Genomic DNA, 20,028 nt, shown 5'->3' with positions numbered 1-20,028 from the left:
TCAAGCTCTTCTCAGGGTCGGTACTAGGGTCTAGAGGGCTCCGCCTGCGGCGCTGAACACACAGCTGTGCTTCAAGCATCACTGCTTGAAGACTGGAACTGGCTTGGTGACTCGAGATGTGGTATGAATTTCTCCAGCACACACAGGCCTGTCTAGCAGGTCAGGACAGACGGCTGGGAGGACGACCTGCCTGGTGGCTTCCCGGCAAATCCGCGCTGGGGATTGGAAGCGGGCTGTGCCTCAGACACTCTTACAGCAGCAATGATTCCCGGGGTTGTCGGCACAATGCTTTACTGATCAGTGCGTGTTTCGCACCCTTTGTCCTGTTCAACGACTTGCTCCTGGAAAAATGGGAACTTTTCCCACCAAAGCCACCCAGCCAGGCTGCTCCTCAGCGCCCCCTGCAGGGGTAAATTAGAAGCAGCTTCTGGGGGATCCAGGGTCCAAGTCCGGGCTGGCTTGGCTTCCCATAGCACTGCAACCCTGCTGGCTTTCTCCCTAACGAGGGAACCCTAGCTCTGGGTTATTCATGGGACCAGAGACACTCAGGGCTGGCAGCCCCTCCGAGATTGCCCAGCTCAGTCCCCTTGCAATCTCCCTCTATCTTCTTGCCAAGGGGCCATCAGGTTTGAATGCCTCTAGTGATGAGAAGCCCACTACCTCCTAAAGCAGGAATAACAACACCAGCTGTTCTCAACATGCCAGGCACTGGGGAAAGTGTCTAACCCATGGAATTCTTCCTTTAACCGAATGAGAAGCGGTCCTCCCAGTAACCTCTTGGTTATTGATTCTGGTCTTGGTCCTGTTCTCCGAGACTGCAAAGAACAAGGCTGCTCTTTCTGCCCCAGGATAGCCCTCTGTTTCCTGTATCCGTGAGCTTCCTTTTCTCTAGGCCAAATGCAGTGACTCATTAAGAAGTGTCTGCTGGAAGCTACCCTGGGCAGACCCCAAGCACCTGGAACACCGTGAGAAATGAAACGGACAAGGGCACTGCTCTCACACTGCTGATGCTCTGCTAGGGGACCAGGCAGCAACCTGGTACGTAACTAAAGGAGCTCATTCAGGCTGTGATAAATGCGATGAAGAAAATTAAGCAGAGGGAGGGACACAGCGGTGGGGCTGGCCTGGGGCTATTTTAGGCGGGATGGTGTTATGGGTTGAATTGTGTCCCCCCAAAAAGATGTTGGAGTCCCAACCACCAGAGGTAGTGAATGTGGCCTTATCTGGAAATAGAGTTTTTGCAGATGATCAAGGTAAGCTGAGGTTATTACGGTGGGCTCTAATCCAAGAGGACTGTGTCCTTGTGAAAAGAGGAAAGTCAGACACAGAAACATACGGAGGGAAGCCATGCGACCACACACACACACACACACACACACACACAGGGAGAACTCCACACAAATCCTGGGGTTGTGCTGCCACCAGCCAAGGAACTACCAGAGGCTTAGAGAAAGGCCTGGAACGGATCCCTCTCTAGGGCCTTCAGAAAGAGCGTGGCCCTGCTGACACTTTGGTATCAGATCTCTGGCCTCCAGGACTTAGAGACAGTATGTTTCTGTTGTTCAGAGCCTGGGATACTTTGTTATGGCAGCAGCAGGAAACTAATACAGGTGGTCAGGGCACTGCAGCTGTCCCTTCAAAGGTCTGCATGTGACACGGCTTCCCAGCCCTGACCACACCCTGGAGACCCATCCCAGCGGTGGCTGAACTGAGCAGTGTTCCCCACGCTCCCCTCCCTTGCCCGGGAGACAGCATCTTTGCTGATGAGGCCCTGTGCCCCGGGAGGTTTCAGGCTGCAGCTCCCACGAGCGGTCAACAAAGCACCCGCCTCCTCAAATCCTGTTCTCCTGGGATTGCTGTTAAACCACAGTGCTCTTGGGCAAGACTAAATGATGGGCCGTCACATTTCTGGCGTCAGGTCCCGCCATTTTCACGCGTCCGTAATATGGGGCCCTTCGGCAGGCGCTCTCCTGCCTCGGTGGCCTTTCCCGCACACTCTGCTCTGCCCTGAGTGCCTTCCCTTCGCCTCTGCCTCCTTAGACCCCACCTGGCCTTCGCTGCCAACCTGGGGCCGCGCCAGCACCCAGTGCCTGGCAGTGTGAACAGTTTTCACCCTCGCTCATTTGAATAATGCAGGAGGCTTCTCTCTTTCTTCCAGAACCCCAAACATTTGATTCTTTCTTAGAGCATTCAAACATCCTGCTTTCCATTTCTGTGTCTTCCTTGGGGAGACTGTGAGCTCCCCAAGGGCAAGCAGGGCATCTCAAGGCACGTCTGTTCCCTAACCCCGGATGCCTGAAAAATACTGCCAACAAGACACTCTCGAATACACAGACCCCAGGAGCTGCATGACCTTGTTCTCTAAAAGCTCAGATCTTCTCGCTCCTTAATGGGGTGCTTATCCATCCAAACTCAGGGGCTCCTTCCGGAGAGCCTGATTTTCATTTGCTACGAGAAATGGAGAGAACACGGTGCCCTCTCCCTGTGAGTCTCAGGACCCTCCGAGGCCTGGGGGCAGCTGTTCGCTGCCCACACACATGTGTATACACACACACACCCCCACGTACACACCCACACGCGCACATGTGAACGGAGACACCACCTCTCCACCCCGGTGACCTGGAGCTGGGAGGATGCTCCCAGATGCCCTAAGCCCTGCCAGGGTGACCCACAGTCCCGGCCCCAGACTCACGATTCTGGAGAGTGGGGGGATCCGGGAAGCCCAGGCGCCCAAGGCTGCGATGCCACCCAGCAGGTAGCCAAGGATTTCAGTATTGTCCTGCGGGAACAGTGATACACTCAGCACCCTGAGGATATGCCCATGCACCCCAGGCCCGTTCTTTTCTGCTTTTAGGAGGTTCTTCCCAACAAGGCCTAACCCTGACGCCCACCCCCAGGGCATTTGTTGGAACTAGGAGAAGGGGAGGGGCCCGCATTGCCCCCTGCCCCCCCCCCCCGCCATCAGGTCCCCCTGAGCAGGCTCGACCTCACCTGTACTAGGCTTCCCAGCAGCCTCCGCTGCGGCCCTCGGATGGGGCCTGAAGCCTTCGGGACAGCGGCCCACAGAGCCCACCCTGGGCCCAGGCTCAGCGGCAGGACCAGGGCAAATATGCTGGCCCTGAGCTGCCGCCTCCTCTTTCTCTCCCGGGAGCCCCGACCTGCAACAGACACCAAGGTCCCACAGGGCTCCCGGGATCTGGAACTCGACAGACAGCTGCGTGGGAAGAACTGGTGTCGACCCCAGACCCGAGGCCAGGATGGGCTCCCACACTGTTCCACAGGCCAGCCCCTCACCCCCCTTCAAGGGCCTGTGGTTGGGTTTTCCCCCCTTCCCCTTATCCCCCCACCTCCCCATGACTGGCACTCTTCCCCTTCCTCAGCCTCTCCTAGTGTTTTATGTTTCAAGGCAGGGCAACGTGATCCTTTTTCATATGCACCTGCACGCACACAGAGTCGCCCGTCCTAGACTGGAGACCACTGAAGGCAGGCACTGTGCCCGGCCAGTTCTAGAATCTGCACAGAGCCCGGCACGGAGTGGAACCGGCACAAGCTTGGTGAATGTATTATAAGTGGGCACACTGGTGCCAAGGCACCAAAGCTGTGAGTAGGATAAGCATCGTCTTTGAAAGTCTCCTTGAAATAGAAGACAGATCCGCCTCTGAACAATTCCAAAAAGAACATTCCTCCTCTGGGCAGCCTCGAGCAGCTGAGCGCATCTTACATCACCCCTGATGCAAGCATTTCCCTTTGGGACAAGGGTCCGAGCACACTGCTGCCCCTTCTCAGGAAAGTCCCAGTCCCACATACTTAAGGCTACTCATCCCATCTCAGTCACTTCCAGCGCCCGCTCGGCCTGAGGCAGCCCAGGTGGTTCGCTTGGAGCCCCTGGACTTGCACACTGAGTATCACTGTCCACCCCCAAAGCCCTGCCCCCTCCCCTTCCTGACCTCTGCCCATGCTGCCCTTTCACCTGGAATGCCCTTCCTTGCGGTCCCAGTTCCGACGTCACATCCTTCTCTGACACCTGCAGCCCCTCCCCTCCTCTGGTTGCCCATTGTGAGCCCACACCCCCTTACTAGCAGTGCTAACTAACTTTTAGTCCCCTGACTCCCCGCTCTGGGTGAAACCAGGGAGCTCGCCCATTCGTCTGTGCTTGGCAGGGTCCAGGCTCGGGGGTGACAGGGAGAGGCACTCAGCACACTGATGGATGAACTGAGTGCATGGGTGAAGACAGGAACAGATGGCAGCACACTTACCTGAACTGGACTTGACTTTGGAGCTGCAGACTGGGAAGAGAATGGACACAAAGCTCACCAGGTCAACAGCTGCTAGGTAGACACCAGTGAAGACCTGGGAGCAAAGGAAAGAGGGTCTTGGTGTTCAAACACCTTTCAGCAACTGTAGCACCGCTCATTCTGGCTCTCCTCTACCACGTGTGCTCCACTGATGTAGGGCTTCCAGGGACAACTCCAACCCCAGGAAAGGTTGGTTATCACCTCCATTTGACTAACGAGGAGATGGGGTGCTTAAGTAACCAATCCCATTATGCAGACGCCCATCAGAGAGATGGGATAAGAACTCAGCCCGCCCCACTTTCCACTGGACAGCATGGTCTCTGCTGTGCAACTTTGGCCCAGCCACTGAACTTCCCTGGGCCTCAGTTTCCTCATCTAGAAAGCAGGGATGATAACAGTGCCTCCCTCATTGTTAAGTAGATTGTATGGGCCGATACATGGGAAGTTGCTTAGGCCAGCGACTGGACGAACGTAAAATGCACCCACCCATACATGCACTAGCTACTGACGGTATAGTTGACACCTGAACAACTCAGGGGTTGGGGCACCGACTCCTCTGCAGTGGAAATTCCAAGTATAACTTTACAGTCAGCCCTTTGTATCCGAGGTTCTGCATCCATGGTTCAACCAGCTGCGGATCCTGTAGTGCCGTAGTGTGTATTTATTGAAAAAAATCCATGTATAAGTGGACACATACAGTTCAAAGCCATGTTGTTCAAGGGTCCACTGTACTTAGTGCTTAAGAGCATGCGTTCTGGGGTTTGACTCCTGACTCTGTACTCACTAGAGGGTGACTTTAGCAAGGTTATTTAACCTCGCTATGCCTCAGTTTCCACATGTATAAAACAGGGATAATGAGAGCACCCACGTCATAGGTCGACTTGAGGATTAAATGAGTTAATACATGAAAAGCCCTTAATGTCAAGTACATAGTTAAGTATTTAATAAATATCAGCTATTATTATTGGACTTGAGCTAGGCCTCATTATAGTCTATCCGCTAATGACAACGGGCTCCCAGAAGGAAAGGTGATTTGTTTCTGATAGAATACTGCTCACAGCAGGGTCTAGAACTCTCCAAATCTGTGTCCAACCACTAGGCTCCCCTCCTTCACATCTACCTGGATGGCAAAAGGCCAGGACCAGCCCCCTGAAGTGGGACCCATAGGTCCTCCTTGGGATATGCGTTTTGGGATAAGCCCCTTCTACACAGATTTGTTTGAGGGTCTAGACTTTGGAAAAACTTGAAACTGCTTCTGACTTGCTCCAAAGCCCACATCACCACCTGGGAAAGGATTCAGACACCCCTGCCTGAGCTGCGGCTGGGCCCTGGGCTCTAAAACCAGTAACAGCAACAATCCCTTTTTACTGGATATCTACTATGCGTCAGCTGGTGTTTTAAGTGATGGGGATATGGTAGCGAATAAAAATTTTTGCCCTTATGGAGCTGACATTCTAGTAGGGGTTAACATACAATAAGCCATAAACATAATGAATAAGTAAAGTCGATGGTATATTAGGGAAAACTAGAGCAAGATGAGGTTGTCTGGAGCACCTGTGGTAGAGGCAGGGCACACTTTTAAACGGGTGATCAGGGAGGCCTTATTGAGAAGGAGATATCTGAGCAAAGACTTAAAGGAGGTGAGCAGTGAGCCACATGGGTATTGGAGGAGCAGGAAGGCCAGCAGCGGCACAAGCCCTGAGGTGAAACTGCCTCGCATGGGGAAGGAACGAGACAGAAACCACTGTCACCTGTGGGCCCAACACACCTGGATGGTGAGCTGTTTGGCCAGAATCGCCCCGATGGTGTCACACAGGCTGGTCAGGAGGCAGCAGGCAGCACACAGCGCCGACTGGTCCCGTCCGGATTTCTTCCCACATCTCAGATAGAGAAGCCTGCGGGGACAGACAGGCGTGTGGGCAGAACACAGAGACGTGAGTTTGGGTTCCCAAAGCAGGTGTCTGAAAAGGGCAATTGTGACTTTAGGTCCCTCAGAATCACTTTCTTCCCGATATTCAGCAGGTGGTTTTGACCTTAGTTTACAGGTGATTAAAGAAAGGATGGAAAGCCTCCGAGCCTCTGACCAACAAGCCCATGGCAGGAGGCAGACCTCGTGAAAGGATGAAAGAAATTCCTCCTACGAATCTGGCTGCCTCAAGTTCGTGACCCACCACTCAGTGCTGACAAATGAGCTGTCAGCTTTTATGTTTTGAAAGGCAACAGGAGGGTTATAAAAGTAACCCAATCATTGCAGTTTAACTGCAGAGCAGAGTTAATTGCCTGGATTAAAAAGGCAACTGGCTTCTTTGAAATTAAAATGCAATCCTTCTAATCCATCTGTGCAGTGAAATGGCCTGGCTTCTGCCAGCTGCACCCAAACTGATTTCATTTTGGGTGCATGTTCCTCACACACCGGGGGAGACGCCGCTAAGCTGCGATGGCACGTTGGGCTGACCTCCCCCTAGGGGCCCCACTGCTGGCTTCTCTCCCTTACTGCCCGCTTTACACCCCCAGGAACAAGCGCAGGAAGGCAGGACAGACTGGAAGGGGCCAGATGTCTCTCTGTCAGCATCATTGATCGGAGCTTGGAAATACTTTATTCTAGATGTTTCCCTGCTCCATTTCTATGGAGAAACTGAGGCACGATTGCAGCTCTGGTTTCACTTCATTTAACCACAGGGTGGTACTCACTCTACATCATTAGGACCATATGGCTGGTTCTGGGCTCAGCCCTTGGCACTAATGAATGAGGACAGAAGGCCATTGGGCTCCCAAACATTCTCCGACCAGCCAGCCGAAGCCCAAAGCTCACAGTGGGAATACCAACTGTTAACTTGGGTCCTGAAACTGTTTCAAGGCCCAGGAGTGAAGACTCCTACATTAGAGACTCTCTGAGTTGGACCCAAATTAGAAATAATTCATTTAGGGCTTCCCTGGTGGCGCAATGGTTAAGAATCCGCCTGCCAATGCAGGGGACACGGGCTCGAGCCCTGGTCTGGGAAGATCCCACGTGCCGCGGAGCCACTAAGCCCGTGCGCCACAACTACTGAGCCAGCGCTCTAGAGCCCACGAGTCACAACTACTGAGCCCGTGTGCCACAACTACTGAGGCCTGCGCGCCTGGTGTCCGTGCTCTGCAACAAGAGAAGCCACCGCCATGAGAAGCCCGCGCACCACAACAACGAAGAGTAGCCCCCGCTCACCACAACCAGAGAAAGCCCGTGCGCGGCAACCAAGACCCAACACAGCCAAGAAAATAAAACAAACAAATAAATAAATAAATTGATTTAAAAAAAGAAATAATTCATTTCAACCCTCCCATTTGAGAAAGGAGAACACTGAGGCCTATGGTGAAAGGTGAGTTAACGGCAGGCCTCTGCTTCACGTGTGGCGGCTCTGCGTGTGCCCTGCGGCTCTCCGGCCACATCCCCAGCTCTTAGGGGTCAGGGATCCCGGGCTGACTCTGACCCAGGCCCCACACAGCTGAGGCACGGTGAAAAGGCAGAGGCTGTGCTCTCAGCCTGGCCACTGGGCATTCTCGAGGGAGCTCCTTAACCTCTCCAAGCCTTAGTTCCTGGAGGGTAAGACGTCTAATAATACCACCTTTAGAGGGTGGCGGTGAGGGAAAGTGAGATAATGCACATAAAGTGCCTTGTTAGTTCCCACCCTCTGATCTGGGTAGTTTACCTCACAAGCCTGCCCCTTTCTAGTAGGTTCTGGGATTTCGGTTCTCCCTATTTACTCAGGCAAGTTAGTTAACCTCTCAGCAGCTCAGGCTTCTCATCTAAGCGGGGTCAATGACAGTCCCTACCCCATGGGGCTGTGGCAGGGATCAGTGAGTTAACGCAGCACTAGGCCCTCAGTAACTGTTCTAAGTGTCTTCTTATTCATATTCCAGGGACTGGGCAGTGGAGCTGCAGAATCTCTCCACCAGCGTCAAATGCCTGAGGGGAACGTGACTGCCTGTCAAAGGAGAGCCGGTGTCAGCCTCCCTCAGGGGTGGTCCTTCTCCCCTGCCAGGGAATACGTGGGTGGCACCATCCTCCAGAGCTTGGGACAGGGTGGCAGAAGATCTGGAGACCATCTTTAGCCAGACTTCACCCTTAGAACCCAGGTTATGGGGACCACTTGGCCAAAACACTCCAGGTGTCGACAGACCAGGGCAGTCTGTGGCCAGAGTCGGATACTAGCCTCCCCTCTTCTCAGCTAAGAGGGCCAATAAATTGAGGCCAGAAACATTGAGAGACTTGTCCAAGGCCCTTGCCCTCCGCCAAGGGTTCATGGCAGTGTTGGAGCAATAATAATGCTGTTTAATGAGCATTTAGTAAGAGCTTTACCAGTACTATTTGATCCTCCCAGCCGTCCTATGTGCTATCATGCCCATTTACGTGAGTAAAACGGGCCCCAGGGATCTTATAGCTCGCCCAGCTCACACGGCCAGTAAACGGGGAAAGGCTGACACTAAAACCCAGGACTGGCTGCTTCCAGTCCACGGCCCCGTCCACTGCACCACCCAGCCTCCTCCTGCTGGCTCCCAGCCCAGCCTCCTGTGAGTGGAATCCGGAAAGAAGTATCTGATTTCAGTCTACAGCAAAATGTTCCTCTCGATCCTGCAATTGTGCTGCCTCCTGCATCCTCCCTTTCTGCCCCCTTCCCTCTAGGTTTCCAAGCGCGAGTTGGCAGGGGGCAGCGCCCCATTTCCCCCCCGCTGCCGCCCCGGTCCCCGCCCTGGCGCCGCCCGGCCCCAGACCCCATTACAGCGCGTGGACGGCGATCCAGCAGGAGAAGGCGCAGATCCACAGGCCGAAGGAGATGCAGACACGGTGGCGGGCGAAGCAGTGGTCCAGGTAGTCCCAGTCCCAGAGCGCGGGCGCGGGGCTGGGCGCCTCCCCCATGGCTGTCTCGGCTCCGCCTGGCCCGGTGCCCGCGCCTCCGCCTGGCCGGGGACCCGCGCGCAGCCTCCCCCCGCTGCCCGCCGCACCGGGCGCTGCCTCCCCGCGCGTCTCCTTCTCCGGTTCTGTTCCTTCGCGGCGGCCCCAGCCGAGCGCGCCGACCGCAGGCCGGAGATGGGCGCGCCCAGATCCGCGCTTCAGGGGGCGGGCGGCGGCGGTCAAGACTCGAGGGAAAAGTTTCCGGGAACGCGCGGCTCCCCACCCCTCGCGCTATTGTCGGGGGTCGGCGGGCGGGAGGCCGCCCCCCAGTGGCGGAAGCCGGGAGCAGCCTCTGCACAAAGGCTGCGCCCCACGCCCCCCAGACAGCGGCAGCACGGCTCCCGCGGACCCCTTCGCTGCCACGCACCCCCAAACCCGGCGGCCAGAGCGGAATACAGTGACCTGCCGGCGCACTGTGAGGCACCTCGTCCGTTCATTAACCCACCATGTTTCCTGAGTCAAACAATACATACTTGGCGCTTGGGGAGCTTGCTTGGGCGCTGGGGATCCCGCGATGAGTGGGGCTTGGTCCAGATCGTTAAAATGGCACAATACAAAGGGTGCTGTGGGAGGCCAAGAAGGAGGAATCAAACGCGCCCCTCTGCATCCTCCCTCACTCTTTTCTGAGGCTGGAGCTGCACCCTGTGTCCCTGTTCCGTTGCCCAAGCGGGGCTCTGGAGGCGAAGTCCTCTTACCCCGCGACCCCCGCAGCTAGGGAGCCCTGTGATTTTTGCAGTCTGTCCCCTCCCATCCAGCCACACTGCCGTCAGTTCAAGTACACAGGGCTATTGTTCTTGAAAACAAACTATTATTATGATTTAAAATTTTCATTGTTAATTTTAATAACTTTTCTTAAAGGACATGACTATATCATTTCTTTTTTTTATTTTTAAAAATAGCTTTACTGAGATCCCATTCATATATCATAAAATTCACCCATTTAAAGTGTACAGTTTAGTGGTTTTTAATATATCCACAGTAGCTGTGCAACCACCACCGTTATCTAATTTTAGAACATTTTCATTACCTGCCAAAAAACCTAGTGCCTACTAGCAGTTACTCTCCACCCCTCTCAAGCACTCCCAGCCCTAGGCAACCACACATCTACCTCTGTCTCTATGGAGCTGCCTATGCTGGACATTCCTTATAAATGGAATCATCCAATAGTGACCTTTTTGTGACTGACTTAGCATAATGTTTTTAAGCGTCATCCACGTTGTAGCATGTATCCGTATGTTATTTCTTTTTATGGCTGAAAAATAATCCATTGTATGGTTGTACCAGATTTATTTATCTTTTCATCAGTTGATGGACATTTGGGTTGTTTCCACTTTTTGGCTGTTATGAATAATGCGCTGTGAACATTTGTCTACAAGTTTTTGTGTGGACATAGGTTTTCAGTCCTCTTGGTCACATACCTAGGAGTAGAATTGCTGGGTCCCATGGTAACTCTGTGTTTCAAGTTTCGAGGAACTACTGGACTGTTTTCCAAAGTGGCTACACTATTTTATTGGTTCACTCATTTTAAAAAAGTTATGACCACACATGGGAGAAATAAAACACTATCTGTCAGGCATTGTGCTAGGAGCGGGGGACACATTGTTGAGAAAAACAGATGTTTTTCTACCTCAGTGGAATTTACAGTCCAGTAGAAAAGAGAGAGATATTAAACAGGCAATCGAGCAAATAAAGATAAAATTAAAATATGTTATTAAGCAAAAGGGGCCAAAATTCAAATAGTAACATGATTAAGATGAATTGATATAAAATTCATGCCAACTAAGACAAGATTAAAGGGTTAAATTAAAAATATATGTAACCCAAGTTTCTCATAGTGTATAAACAAAAAATGCTCCTAGTCTGAAACCTCTGCCTTCTGATTCTTTTTTTTTTTTCTTCTTCATCTTTTTTTTTCTTCTCTGTTTTTGCCTTCTTGTTCTTTTCGGGCTCTTCCGGTGTTTGTTCTCTGTGCTTACAAATGGTCATCTCTACCTTGCTCTCCTGTGGTGCTGACCAGTGACTGCCTAGATCCTGGGTTCCTCTAGTGATGCTGTCTACTTACTGCTCCCAAAGGCAGATCTATCCAAAGATAATCTATTCCACTAATTATCTCACTGAAGTGAGGACACAGCCCACAGTTTTGTGTCACTCTCTCACCAGGCCCTAAGGTTGCCTTATGCTCTCAGTTTTGTTTTGACTTGAAGATACCACTATTTAATTTGATTCAATCTTTGTTATGGTTTCCTTCTCTCTCAGGCTCAGCATAGACCCTGGGGAGGTGGGCCTAATTTAAAAGTTGCGGGGACTTCCCTGGCTGTCCAGTGGTTAAGGCCCCGTGCTTCCAATGCTGGGGGCACGGGTTCGATCCCTGGTCGGGGAACTGAGATCCCACAAGCTGCATGGTGCGGCCAAAAAATAAAAATAAAAAATAAAAGTTGCTTCAGGGAATTCCCTGGTGGTCCAGTGGTTAGAACTCGGCACCTTCACTGCCGTGGCCCCGGTTCGATCCCTGGTCGGGGAACTAAGAACCCTGCTTGGCCAATCCTCCTCACCCACCTTGGACCAGATTTACACACATTAACGTCTTTTTCTTAAATTAGTAGTTAATTCTCCACCTTTTCTGTGACTCCTCTGAGAATCTGAAGAAAACCTCATCCCTGAAAAATACGAACTTGTGTGCACACCCACACACAGTTTCTCGTATAATCTTAAGGAATTTATGGAACTCCTGAAATTCAACTATGGATTCCATAGCAGAATAGACCCAGACTAAAAATCCCTAGTTTAAGGGTTTAAGTCCTACAGGTACCCTGCCTGAGCAGTTGAGGCAGTGTGGCCCACAGATTGTCGGTATCAGAGTCACTCTGGCTGCCTGTCAAAAAGCAGACCTACTAAATGCAACTCCCTGGGCATGTGTCCTTGGAATCTGCATGGATTAGTTTCCTGGAGTTGCTGAAACAAATCACCACAAATGCAGTGGTTTAAAGAAACAAAAATGTATTCCCTCAGTTCTGGAGGCCAAAAGTCTGAAATCAGTTTTCACTGGACCAAAATCAAGGTGTTGGCTGGGCTGCCTCTCCATGGCAGCTCTGGGGGAGAAGCTGTTTCTTGTCCTGCCTCTTCCAGCTTCTGGTGGTTGCCAGCGTTCCTTGCCTTACGGCTGCATTCCTCTGATCAGTCTCTGCCTCCTGCCTCCGTGGCTGTATTGCCTTCTCCTCTTCTGTGTGTTAAATCTCCCTCTGCCTTTCTCTTATAAAGACACTGTGATTGCATTTGTGGCCTACTCAGGTAATCCACGATAATCTTCTTGTCTCAAGTTCTTTAACTTAATCACGTGTACAAAGACCCATTTTCCACATAAGGTAACATTTACAGGTTCCAAGGATTAGGACTTGAAATCTTTGGGGACCATTATTTAGTCAACTACACTGCTTTGCACAAGCTTCTTTTTTTTTTTTTTTTAATTTATTTATTTTTGGCTGCGTTGGGTCTTCATTGCTGCATGAGGGCTTTCTCTAGTTGTGGCGAGCGGGGGCTACTCTTCATTGCAGCGTGCGGGCTTCTTGTTGCGGTGGCTTCTCTTGTTGCGGAGCACAGGCTCTAGGCACGCGGGCTCCAGTAGTTGTGGCATGCGGGCTCAGGAGTTGTGGCTCGCGGTCTCTAGGGCGTAGGCTCAGTAGTTGTGGTGCACGGGCTTAGTTGCTCCACGGCATGTGGGATCTTCCCGGACCAGGGCTCGAACCCATGTCCCCTACATTAGCAGGCAGATTCTTAACCACTGTGCCACCACGGAAGTCTCTTCTTAGGAGATTCTTATGAGACACACTAGGTTATGAGATGGCCCTCAGTGGGGCTGGAGAAGCTGCGGGGAGCTGTTCCCAGTCTCTGGATATCTTGGCTCATTGGATGATGCAGTGGGAAGACGTGGGCTTTGGAGAATCCTGACTGGAATTCTCACTCTGCGTCCTTGCAGGTGTGATTGGGGTGAAGCACTGATTCTCTCTGCACAGGAGTATTTTTACCTGTAAACTGAGAATAGGAGTACCTATCATAGAGTTACTGTGATTATTAGACATCCTGCAGATAAAGCATCTGGCACATGTCAACAGTGGCAATTATTATTGTTATTGTCCTTCCTAGGAAGAACCTCAGATCCACTAAAAAAAAGAGGTATAGGGCTTCCTTTGTGGCTCAGTGGTTGAGAGTCCGCCTGCCGATGCAGGGGACGCGGGTTCGTGCCCCGGTCCGGGAAGATCCCACATGCCGCAGAGCGGCTGGGCCCGTGAGCCATGGCTGCTGAGCCTGCGCGTCCGGAGCCTGTGCTCTGCAACGGGAGAGGCCACAACAGTGAGAGGCCCGTGTACCGTCAAAAAAAAAAAAAAAAAAAAAAGAGGTATAAAGAATATGTGAAAAGGAAGATCAACAATGGAGGGAGACACAGAGCTCCGTTCTTCCCTTCCCCACCACGTTCCAGGAGCATCTGTCTTCTGTGCTGTGCCTCCCAAGTGAGTTATCTGCAGCTCAGAGCTCCCAAACTTTAGACTCACATATGCAACTGCCTATGCGTGACATGTCTTGCATGTCTTAATTGAGCGCGTCTAAAACCAAACTGGGTGGTTTTCCTTCCCAAGGCTGCTCCACCGGTGGTCTTCCCTACAAAGGTGATTGGGCGTCCTGGTCCTGAGGGGGTAGGTGCCTGCTCTCCTCCTCTGTTAGGGTGCCTCTCAAGCACGATGAGTGTTGTCTTTCTACCAGGCTGTGAGCACCTTGCAGCTGGGGTTGGTTAGTTCCTACCTGTCTCCCCAGCTCAGTGCCTGGAATATAGTTAGAAAAATATTTACGGAGTGAAAATATTGATTTTTAAACAGGCCAGAGAAATGTGATATGTACTTAAGAACATATTGAAAATGCTTTGGGTAGTATAGTCACTTTCACAATGTTGATTCTTCCAATCCAAAATGGTTCTAATGAACCTAGGGGCAGGACAGGAATAAAGACACAGATGTAGAGAATGGACTTGAGGACACGGGGAGAGAGAAGGGTAAGCTGGGATGAAGCGAGAGAGTGGCATGGACATATATACTCTATCAAATGTAAAATAGATAGCTAGTGGGAAGCAGCCACATAGCACAGGGAGATCAGCTCGGTGCATTGCGACCACCTAGAGGCGTGGAATAGGGAGGGTGGGAGGGTGGGAGGGAGGGAGACGCAAGAGGGATGAGATAATGGGAACATATGTATATATATATAACTGATTCATTTTGTTATAAAGCAGAAACTAACACACCATTGTAAAGCAATTATACTCCAATAAAGATGTTAAAAAAAAAAAAGAAAGAAAATGCTTAGGTGATACCTAACATTGCATGTGTGGGTACATTGGGGAAGGCTTTCAAGAAACGCATGAGCTGGGCTCTGGAGAATGTTTGCTTTTGGTGGCAAGGCCATAGCACCAGTCCTGCAAATGTGCTCCTGGAGGTGGTAAGAGCTTGTCTGTGGGCACAGGAAACAGCAGAGGTTCTGCAGCGAGGGGAGATGGGCGAAAGGGGCAGATGGTCCGGTCCTGAAGGAGCCAGGACTTCATCTCGTAGGGAACACTTAGGATGATGCATTCTAACCAACTCCCTCCCTGCCATTAGGGCCCCTCCCACATTCTTCCAGTACCTTCCATAGGGCTCTCCACCTGATCCGCCCTCAGGAAGTGTCTCAGTTCCTTTACCAGGCTCCTCCAAGGTCCAGAAGCGAGTGTTTATCTGGCCATGGTCCAGAGTTTGTCAGAAAGAAAAACTAACAAGAGGACCATAGCACACGTCCTCCCTCACAGCTCGTAAACTTGTCCTGTTGGTAGAGGCACTGTGCCCATCGGCATTATCCTGACGCAGGAAGGGCTGCAGTGGGCTGAGCATTTCTGAGGAATGGGCGGCCAATCAGGCCGTAAATCCCAGCCGCTTGTGGTGGTGGGTGGGACAGGCTAGCCGCTCAACAGCTTTTCTCTTCTGAGGACACGTTGCCTCCTGCCAGTGTTCTTTAAAATGCATTATTGAGAAGCAGGGCTTGGGGCTACTCCTCAAACAACATTTTAAAAAAAGTTCTGCATCGGTTTGTTTTACCTGCTATAAATACAGAGAAGTTAATTCTAAGAGAATGCAATACTGACCCTTCCAAATCTTTTAAAAAATTTTTATTGAAATAGAGTTGATTTACAACGTTGTGTTAATTTCTGCTGTACAGCAAAGTGATTCAGTTATACATATATATTCTTTTTCATATTCTTTCCCATTGTGGTTTCACAGGATATTGAATCTAGTTCCCTGTGCTAGCCAGTAGGACCTTGTTGTTTATCCTGGCCTTTCCAAATCTTAATCAGCCCCGTTGTGGACAAGTTGGAGTGTTGTGACTGAAGCAGGTGGTAGGACTGTTGGGGTCCTGGGTTCTATTTAAAACTCTGTCATCAACACACTGTAGGATCTTGTGAGGGTTTCTTCACCTTTTTCCCCTCAAGCTCCTTGTAACATCTGATTGCTGAAAGTCATTTCCTGCATGTCACTCAGAAGCTAGGCAAGGGCTAATGGAACGGACAGATGTTGAGATGTTACATCAAGGAAAGTCCTTTTTTAAAGGGACGTTAAAGCAAGGCAACTCACCTTTTTTTAAAAAATTAATTAATTAATGTATTTATTTTTGGCTGCGTTGGGTCTTCGTTGCAAGGGCTTTCTCTAGTTGCAGCGAGCAGGGCCTACACTTTGTTGCGGTGTGCTGGCTTCTCACTGCAGTGGCTTCTCTTTCTGCGGAATGTGGGCTCTAGGGTCGCGGGCTCAGTAGTTGTGGCGCACAGGCTTAGCTGCTCAGCGGCATGTGGGATCTTCCCGGGCCAGGGCTCGAACCCGTGTCCCCTGCACTGGCAGGTGGCTTCTTAACCACTGCGCCACGAGGGAAGTCCGGCAACTCACCTCTTAAAGCGAATTGAGCACTTGAATATTTGCATTGAGATAATTATTTAAAAGAAATGTAAGTTCTCACTGCCGTTTGCAATTCAGAAAGCAACCAGCATCCTGCTAAGTTCCTACATGCCAGTATGGGAGCTGGATAACCACCCTGCCTAAAAGCCAGCAAAGGCAAAGAGTAAAGACAGACGCTCTGTGTGGATCTGTTAATCATGGTAACTTTGATTCTGTAGTCTTCTGGTACAATTTTGTCTGTGCTTCTGAATGGCTCCTGAGCCCTTATGGCATTTAACTGTCAACTCTTACAACACCTCACTCCCCGATTTTTGATTTTGAAAAATTTCAAAACTACAGAAAGGTGAAAGAATACCTACCTAGATTCACCAACTGTTAACATTTTGCCACATTTGTTTTGTCTCTCTGTCTCCACTCGGAACCATTTGAAATTGCAGGTATCATGACATTTTACCCTTAATATGCATCAGCATGTTTCTCCAAGGATAGTCTCCTCAGAACCACACTTCTATTGCACTGATACAATAATCTTATCTAATAGGCAATCCGGGGATGGGGGTGGGGGAGGGGAAGTGGATGAAGGTGGTCGCAAAGTACCAACTTCCTGTTATAAGATACATAAGTACTAGGGGTGTGATGTACAACATGATGAATATAATGAACACTGCTGTATGTTATACATGAAAATTGTTAAGAGTAAATCATAAGAATTCTCATCACAAGGAAAACAATTTTTTCTATTTCTTTAATTTTATACCCATATGAGGTGATGGATGTTCACTAAACTTACTGTGAGAACCACTTCATGATGCATGTAAAACAGATCATTATGCTGTACACCTTAAACTTACACAGTGCTGTATGTCAATTATATCTCAATAAAACTGGAAGAAAAAAATGTAATCCCTATTAAAATTTGCTCAGTTGTTCCAATAATGTCCAGTAATGTAGTTGATTTTTTTTTTTTTTCAGTTTAGGATTCACTCATTTAGCTGTGTGTCTCTTTAGCCCAGGTCCCTTGTTTTATAGATTGTCCCAAATGTGGGATTCATCTAGTTGTTTCCTCGTGATTATATTGAGGTTAAGTGCTTTTGCAAAAGCAGTACAAGGTGATGTCGTGTACTCCCTAATACACTGCATCGGGGGTGCAGAATGCCAGGCTGGCATTCCACGGGTGATGCTGAGTTTGATCACTTGTTTAACGTAGTGGCTGCCAGGTTGCTCCATTGTAGAAAGCACTTTCCCTTTGAATTTAATAAGTAAGGGTGGGTGATACTTAGAGGGGTGCGACTATCCAGTTCCACAACGACTTTTCACTCAGTGCTTTCAGCATCCGTTGGTGATCTTGCCTGAATCCTTGATTTCGTTGATGGTTACAAAATGATGATCCTATCATTCCTTCTACATTTTCTCCCTGGGGTTCTTTTGTAAAAAAGGTTCCCTTCCTCTCCCTTTTTTGAATATTACTATGGATTCAAAAATCCTTTTTAAAAAAACTCAATCGTTTATAATCCAAAAGATTATAAGTGTTTTAATACTGTGTGTTGCCTACTTTAGAAGTAGACAAGATGTATAAATTATAAATGTGAAATTTACCCCTATTCTCCCCCAACTCTGAAAAAAATCTCAATCATACTGACCTTTGATCGTTGGGTCAGGCAGGAGTTAGCAGTCATTACCTTTAGCAGTTAACTTCTGAAGATGTCACTAGCCACATTTTAAGTGCTTAATAGTCACATATGGCTGTAGTTACGTACTGGAGAGCACCGATTATAGAACATTTCCATTATACCAGAAAGTTCTGTTGAAGAGCACTGTATTACAACATCCATGGCAGCACTATTTTAAAAAACCAAAACCCATTGGGTGATAAGGGTGTGTTACTGTAGCTTCATCCATTGTAACGAACGAGCCACTGTGGTATGGGGTGTTGACAGTAGGGGAGGCTCTGTGTGTGGGGGGACTGGGGATAAATGGGAACTCTCTGTACTTTCTGCATAATTTTGCTGTGAGCCTAAAACTGGTCTAAATAATAAAGTTTATTAATTGAAAAATTAAAAAAAACCCAAACCTGAGAAACCTCTACAAGCCCACCAATAATAAAACAGATAAACTGTGATATATTCACACCATAGAATACTATTTGGCAATGAGAATGAACGATTTATGATTACACGTGAGAATATGGACGAATCTCACAAACCGTGATTAAAAAAGTGAGATACGTAAGGGTACACACCGTTGATTCTGTTTCTATATAATATAAAGTGAGGCGGAAAGGTTAGAACAGCGCTTAGGTGGGTGCTGGTCATGCTCTGTGCCTGCACCAGGGTGCTGGCTGCATCAATGTGTTGCTTGTGGAAATCCAGCTATCTGTACACTTATTGTGCACTTTCTGTATACCTATTGCACTTCAATAAAACATTTGAAAATTTTATTGAGGGTCTACTTTTTGCTAACATAATGCCTTTTGTTTTTAAATTGCTCAAAATGGTTGTTGTTTCCTATTTATACTGGAGACTTTTTAAAAAAAATATTTATTTATTTGGCCGCATCGTTGCAGCACATGGGCTCTAGAGCACGTAAGCTTAGCTGCGGCATGCATGTGGGATCTTCGTTCCCCGAACAGGGATCGAACCTGTGTCCCCTGCATTGGAAGGCGGATTCTTAACCACTGGACCACCAGGGAAGTCCCTATACTGGAAACTTTTGAAAGCACCATTTTTCCTTTCTGTAGGGCCTCTCACCTTCACCTGGTATACAGTACGTTGAACACAACAGACGACAAATGGTTGTTAAGCGTGGAAATTTAAAACGATTTTCCTCACTTCTCCACAAAGACCAAAGATGGGAAAAGGCTGGTAAAACAAGGTGGGAGTTAAGTAGATTTCTGGCTTGCTGCCAAATTTTTCCTGGTTCCCCACCAAGAAAACATATGCTGCTATTGGCTTCTTGAGAGAAACCACACTTCCTACTAATGTCCTGAAAAGTAAACAGATGACAGATGTATAGCAGGTTCTACTTGAAAAGGGTGGCATAGTCCTTGTAATTAAATATTGGAAAAAAATTTCGAAACAAAAAATTTGATAGTATGATAATGACTGCAGTTTGTAAATTTAAGTACTAACCTGTAAAACAAGGGTGAGAATACTTAAAAAATAAAAATTGCGAGGATGCTTAACGAGACATGTTCTGGGCAGAAGCAAAGGTGAAAATAGAAATTCCCTCTTCGTGGTGTCCTAGTTTGGGTTCCTCAGACTGTAAGCAAAGACTTAGGTTCAGTTAGTTTATTTGGGTGGTACTTCCGTGAAGCAGAAATGAGGAAGAGGAGAGTGAGACCGGGAAGGGAGAAAAGGAAAGGTGAGTTCATGAGACGGTTTTAGCCGTGGGCAAGTGGGGCTCAGTTCCACTGAGGAAGAACATGTAGAATGTACACACTGGGTGAAAGGGAAGCTGGGGTGCTTACCAACTGGCCCCCATTCCTTACTGGTTGGGGGTTACCCCAGGAGTGTTGAGCCCCCAGCCCTTCTAGACTGCCCTGTGTGCAGGCTGAGCAACCTCCTGGGGTGCAGGAAAAGTCCTCAGGTGGGAAAGCAGAAAACACAGGGCTTGTGGAAAGCTGTGAGCCTGCACAGGAACCGTGTATTGGGCTGCAGGCGAACTCCAATTAGGCTAAGGGATGTGGAGTGGGTGGGGCACCTGCACAGACATCATCTCTTACCAGCAGTACATGCTAGGAAATTGAGTCAGATACTCTTCACAACTGTTACACACCCATGAATGTTAAATGTCAAAGGCATACATCAAGAAATAAGCCCTCACATTTACGTTCGACTTTTGACAG

At 49.3% G+C, this 20,028-nt stretch overlaps 1 protein-coding gene across 1 annotated transcript in view; it reads right to left on the bottom strand.

Moving 5' to 3' along the window:
- Positions 1 to 9,189, bottom strand: part of TMEM44 (transmembrane protein 44) — a gene marked incomplete at both ends in the record, with an annotated part of 34,604 nt that extends 25,415 nt beyond the window's left edge. Inside the window, 5 exons of the mRNA XM_082839092.1 lie at positions 2,693 to 2,779; positions 2,992 to 3,158; positions 4,257 to 4,350; positions 6,064 to 6,190; positions 9,053 to 9,189. Coding sequence (XP_082695218.1) covers positions 2,693 to 2,779; positions 2,992 to 3,158; positions 4,257 to 4,350; positions 6,064 to 6,190; positions 9,053 to 9,189 — 612 coding nt within the window. The remainder of the gene's footprint in view (positions 1 to 2,692; positions 2,780 to 2,991; positions 3,159 to 4,256; positions 4,351 to 6,063; positions 6,191 to 9,052) is intronic.
- Positions 9,190 to 20,028: the final 10,839 nt, after the last annotated feature.

This window comes from Leucopleurus acutus (genome assembly GCF_964270905.1).
Source record: "Leucopleurus acutus genome assembly, chromosome: 5".
NCBI classification, from domain to species: Eukaryota; Metazoa; Chordata; class Mammalia; order Artiodactyla; family Delphinidae; genus Leucopleurus; species Leucopleurus acutus.
Note: the sequence above shows the minus strand (reverse complement) of the source record. Positions and strands in the feature narration are given on the sequence as shown.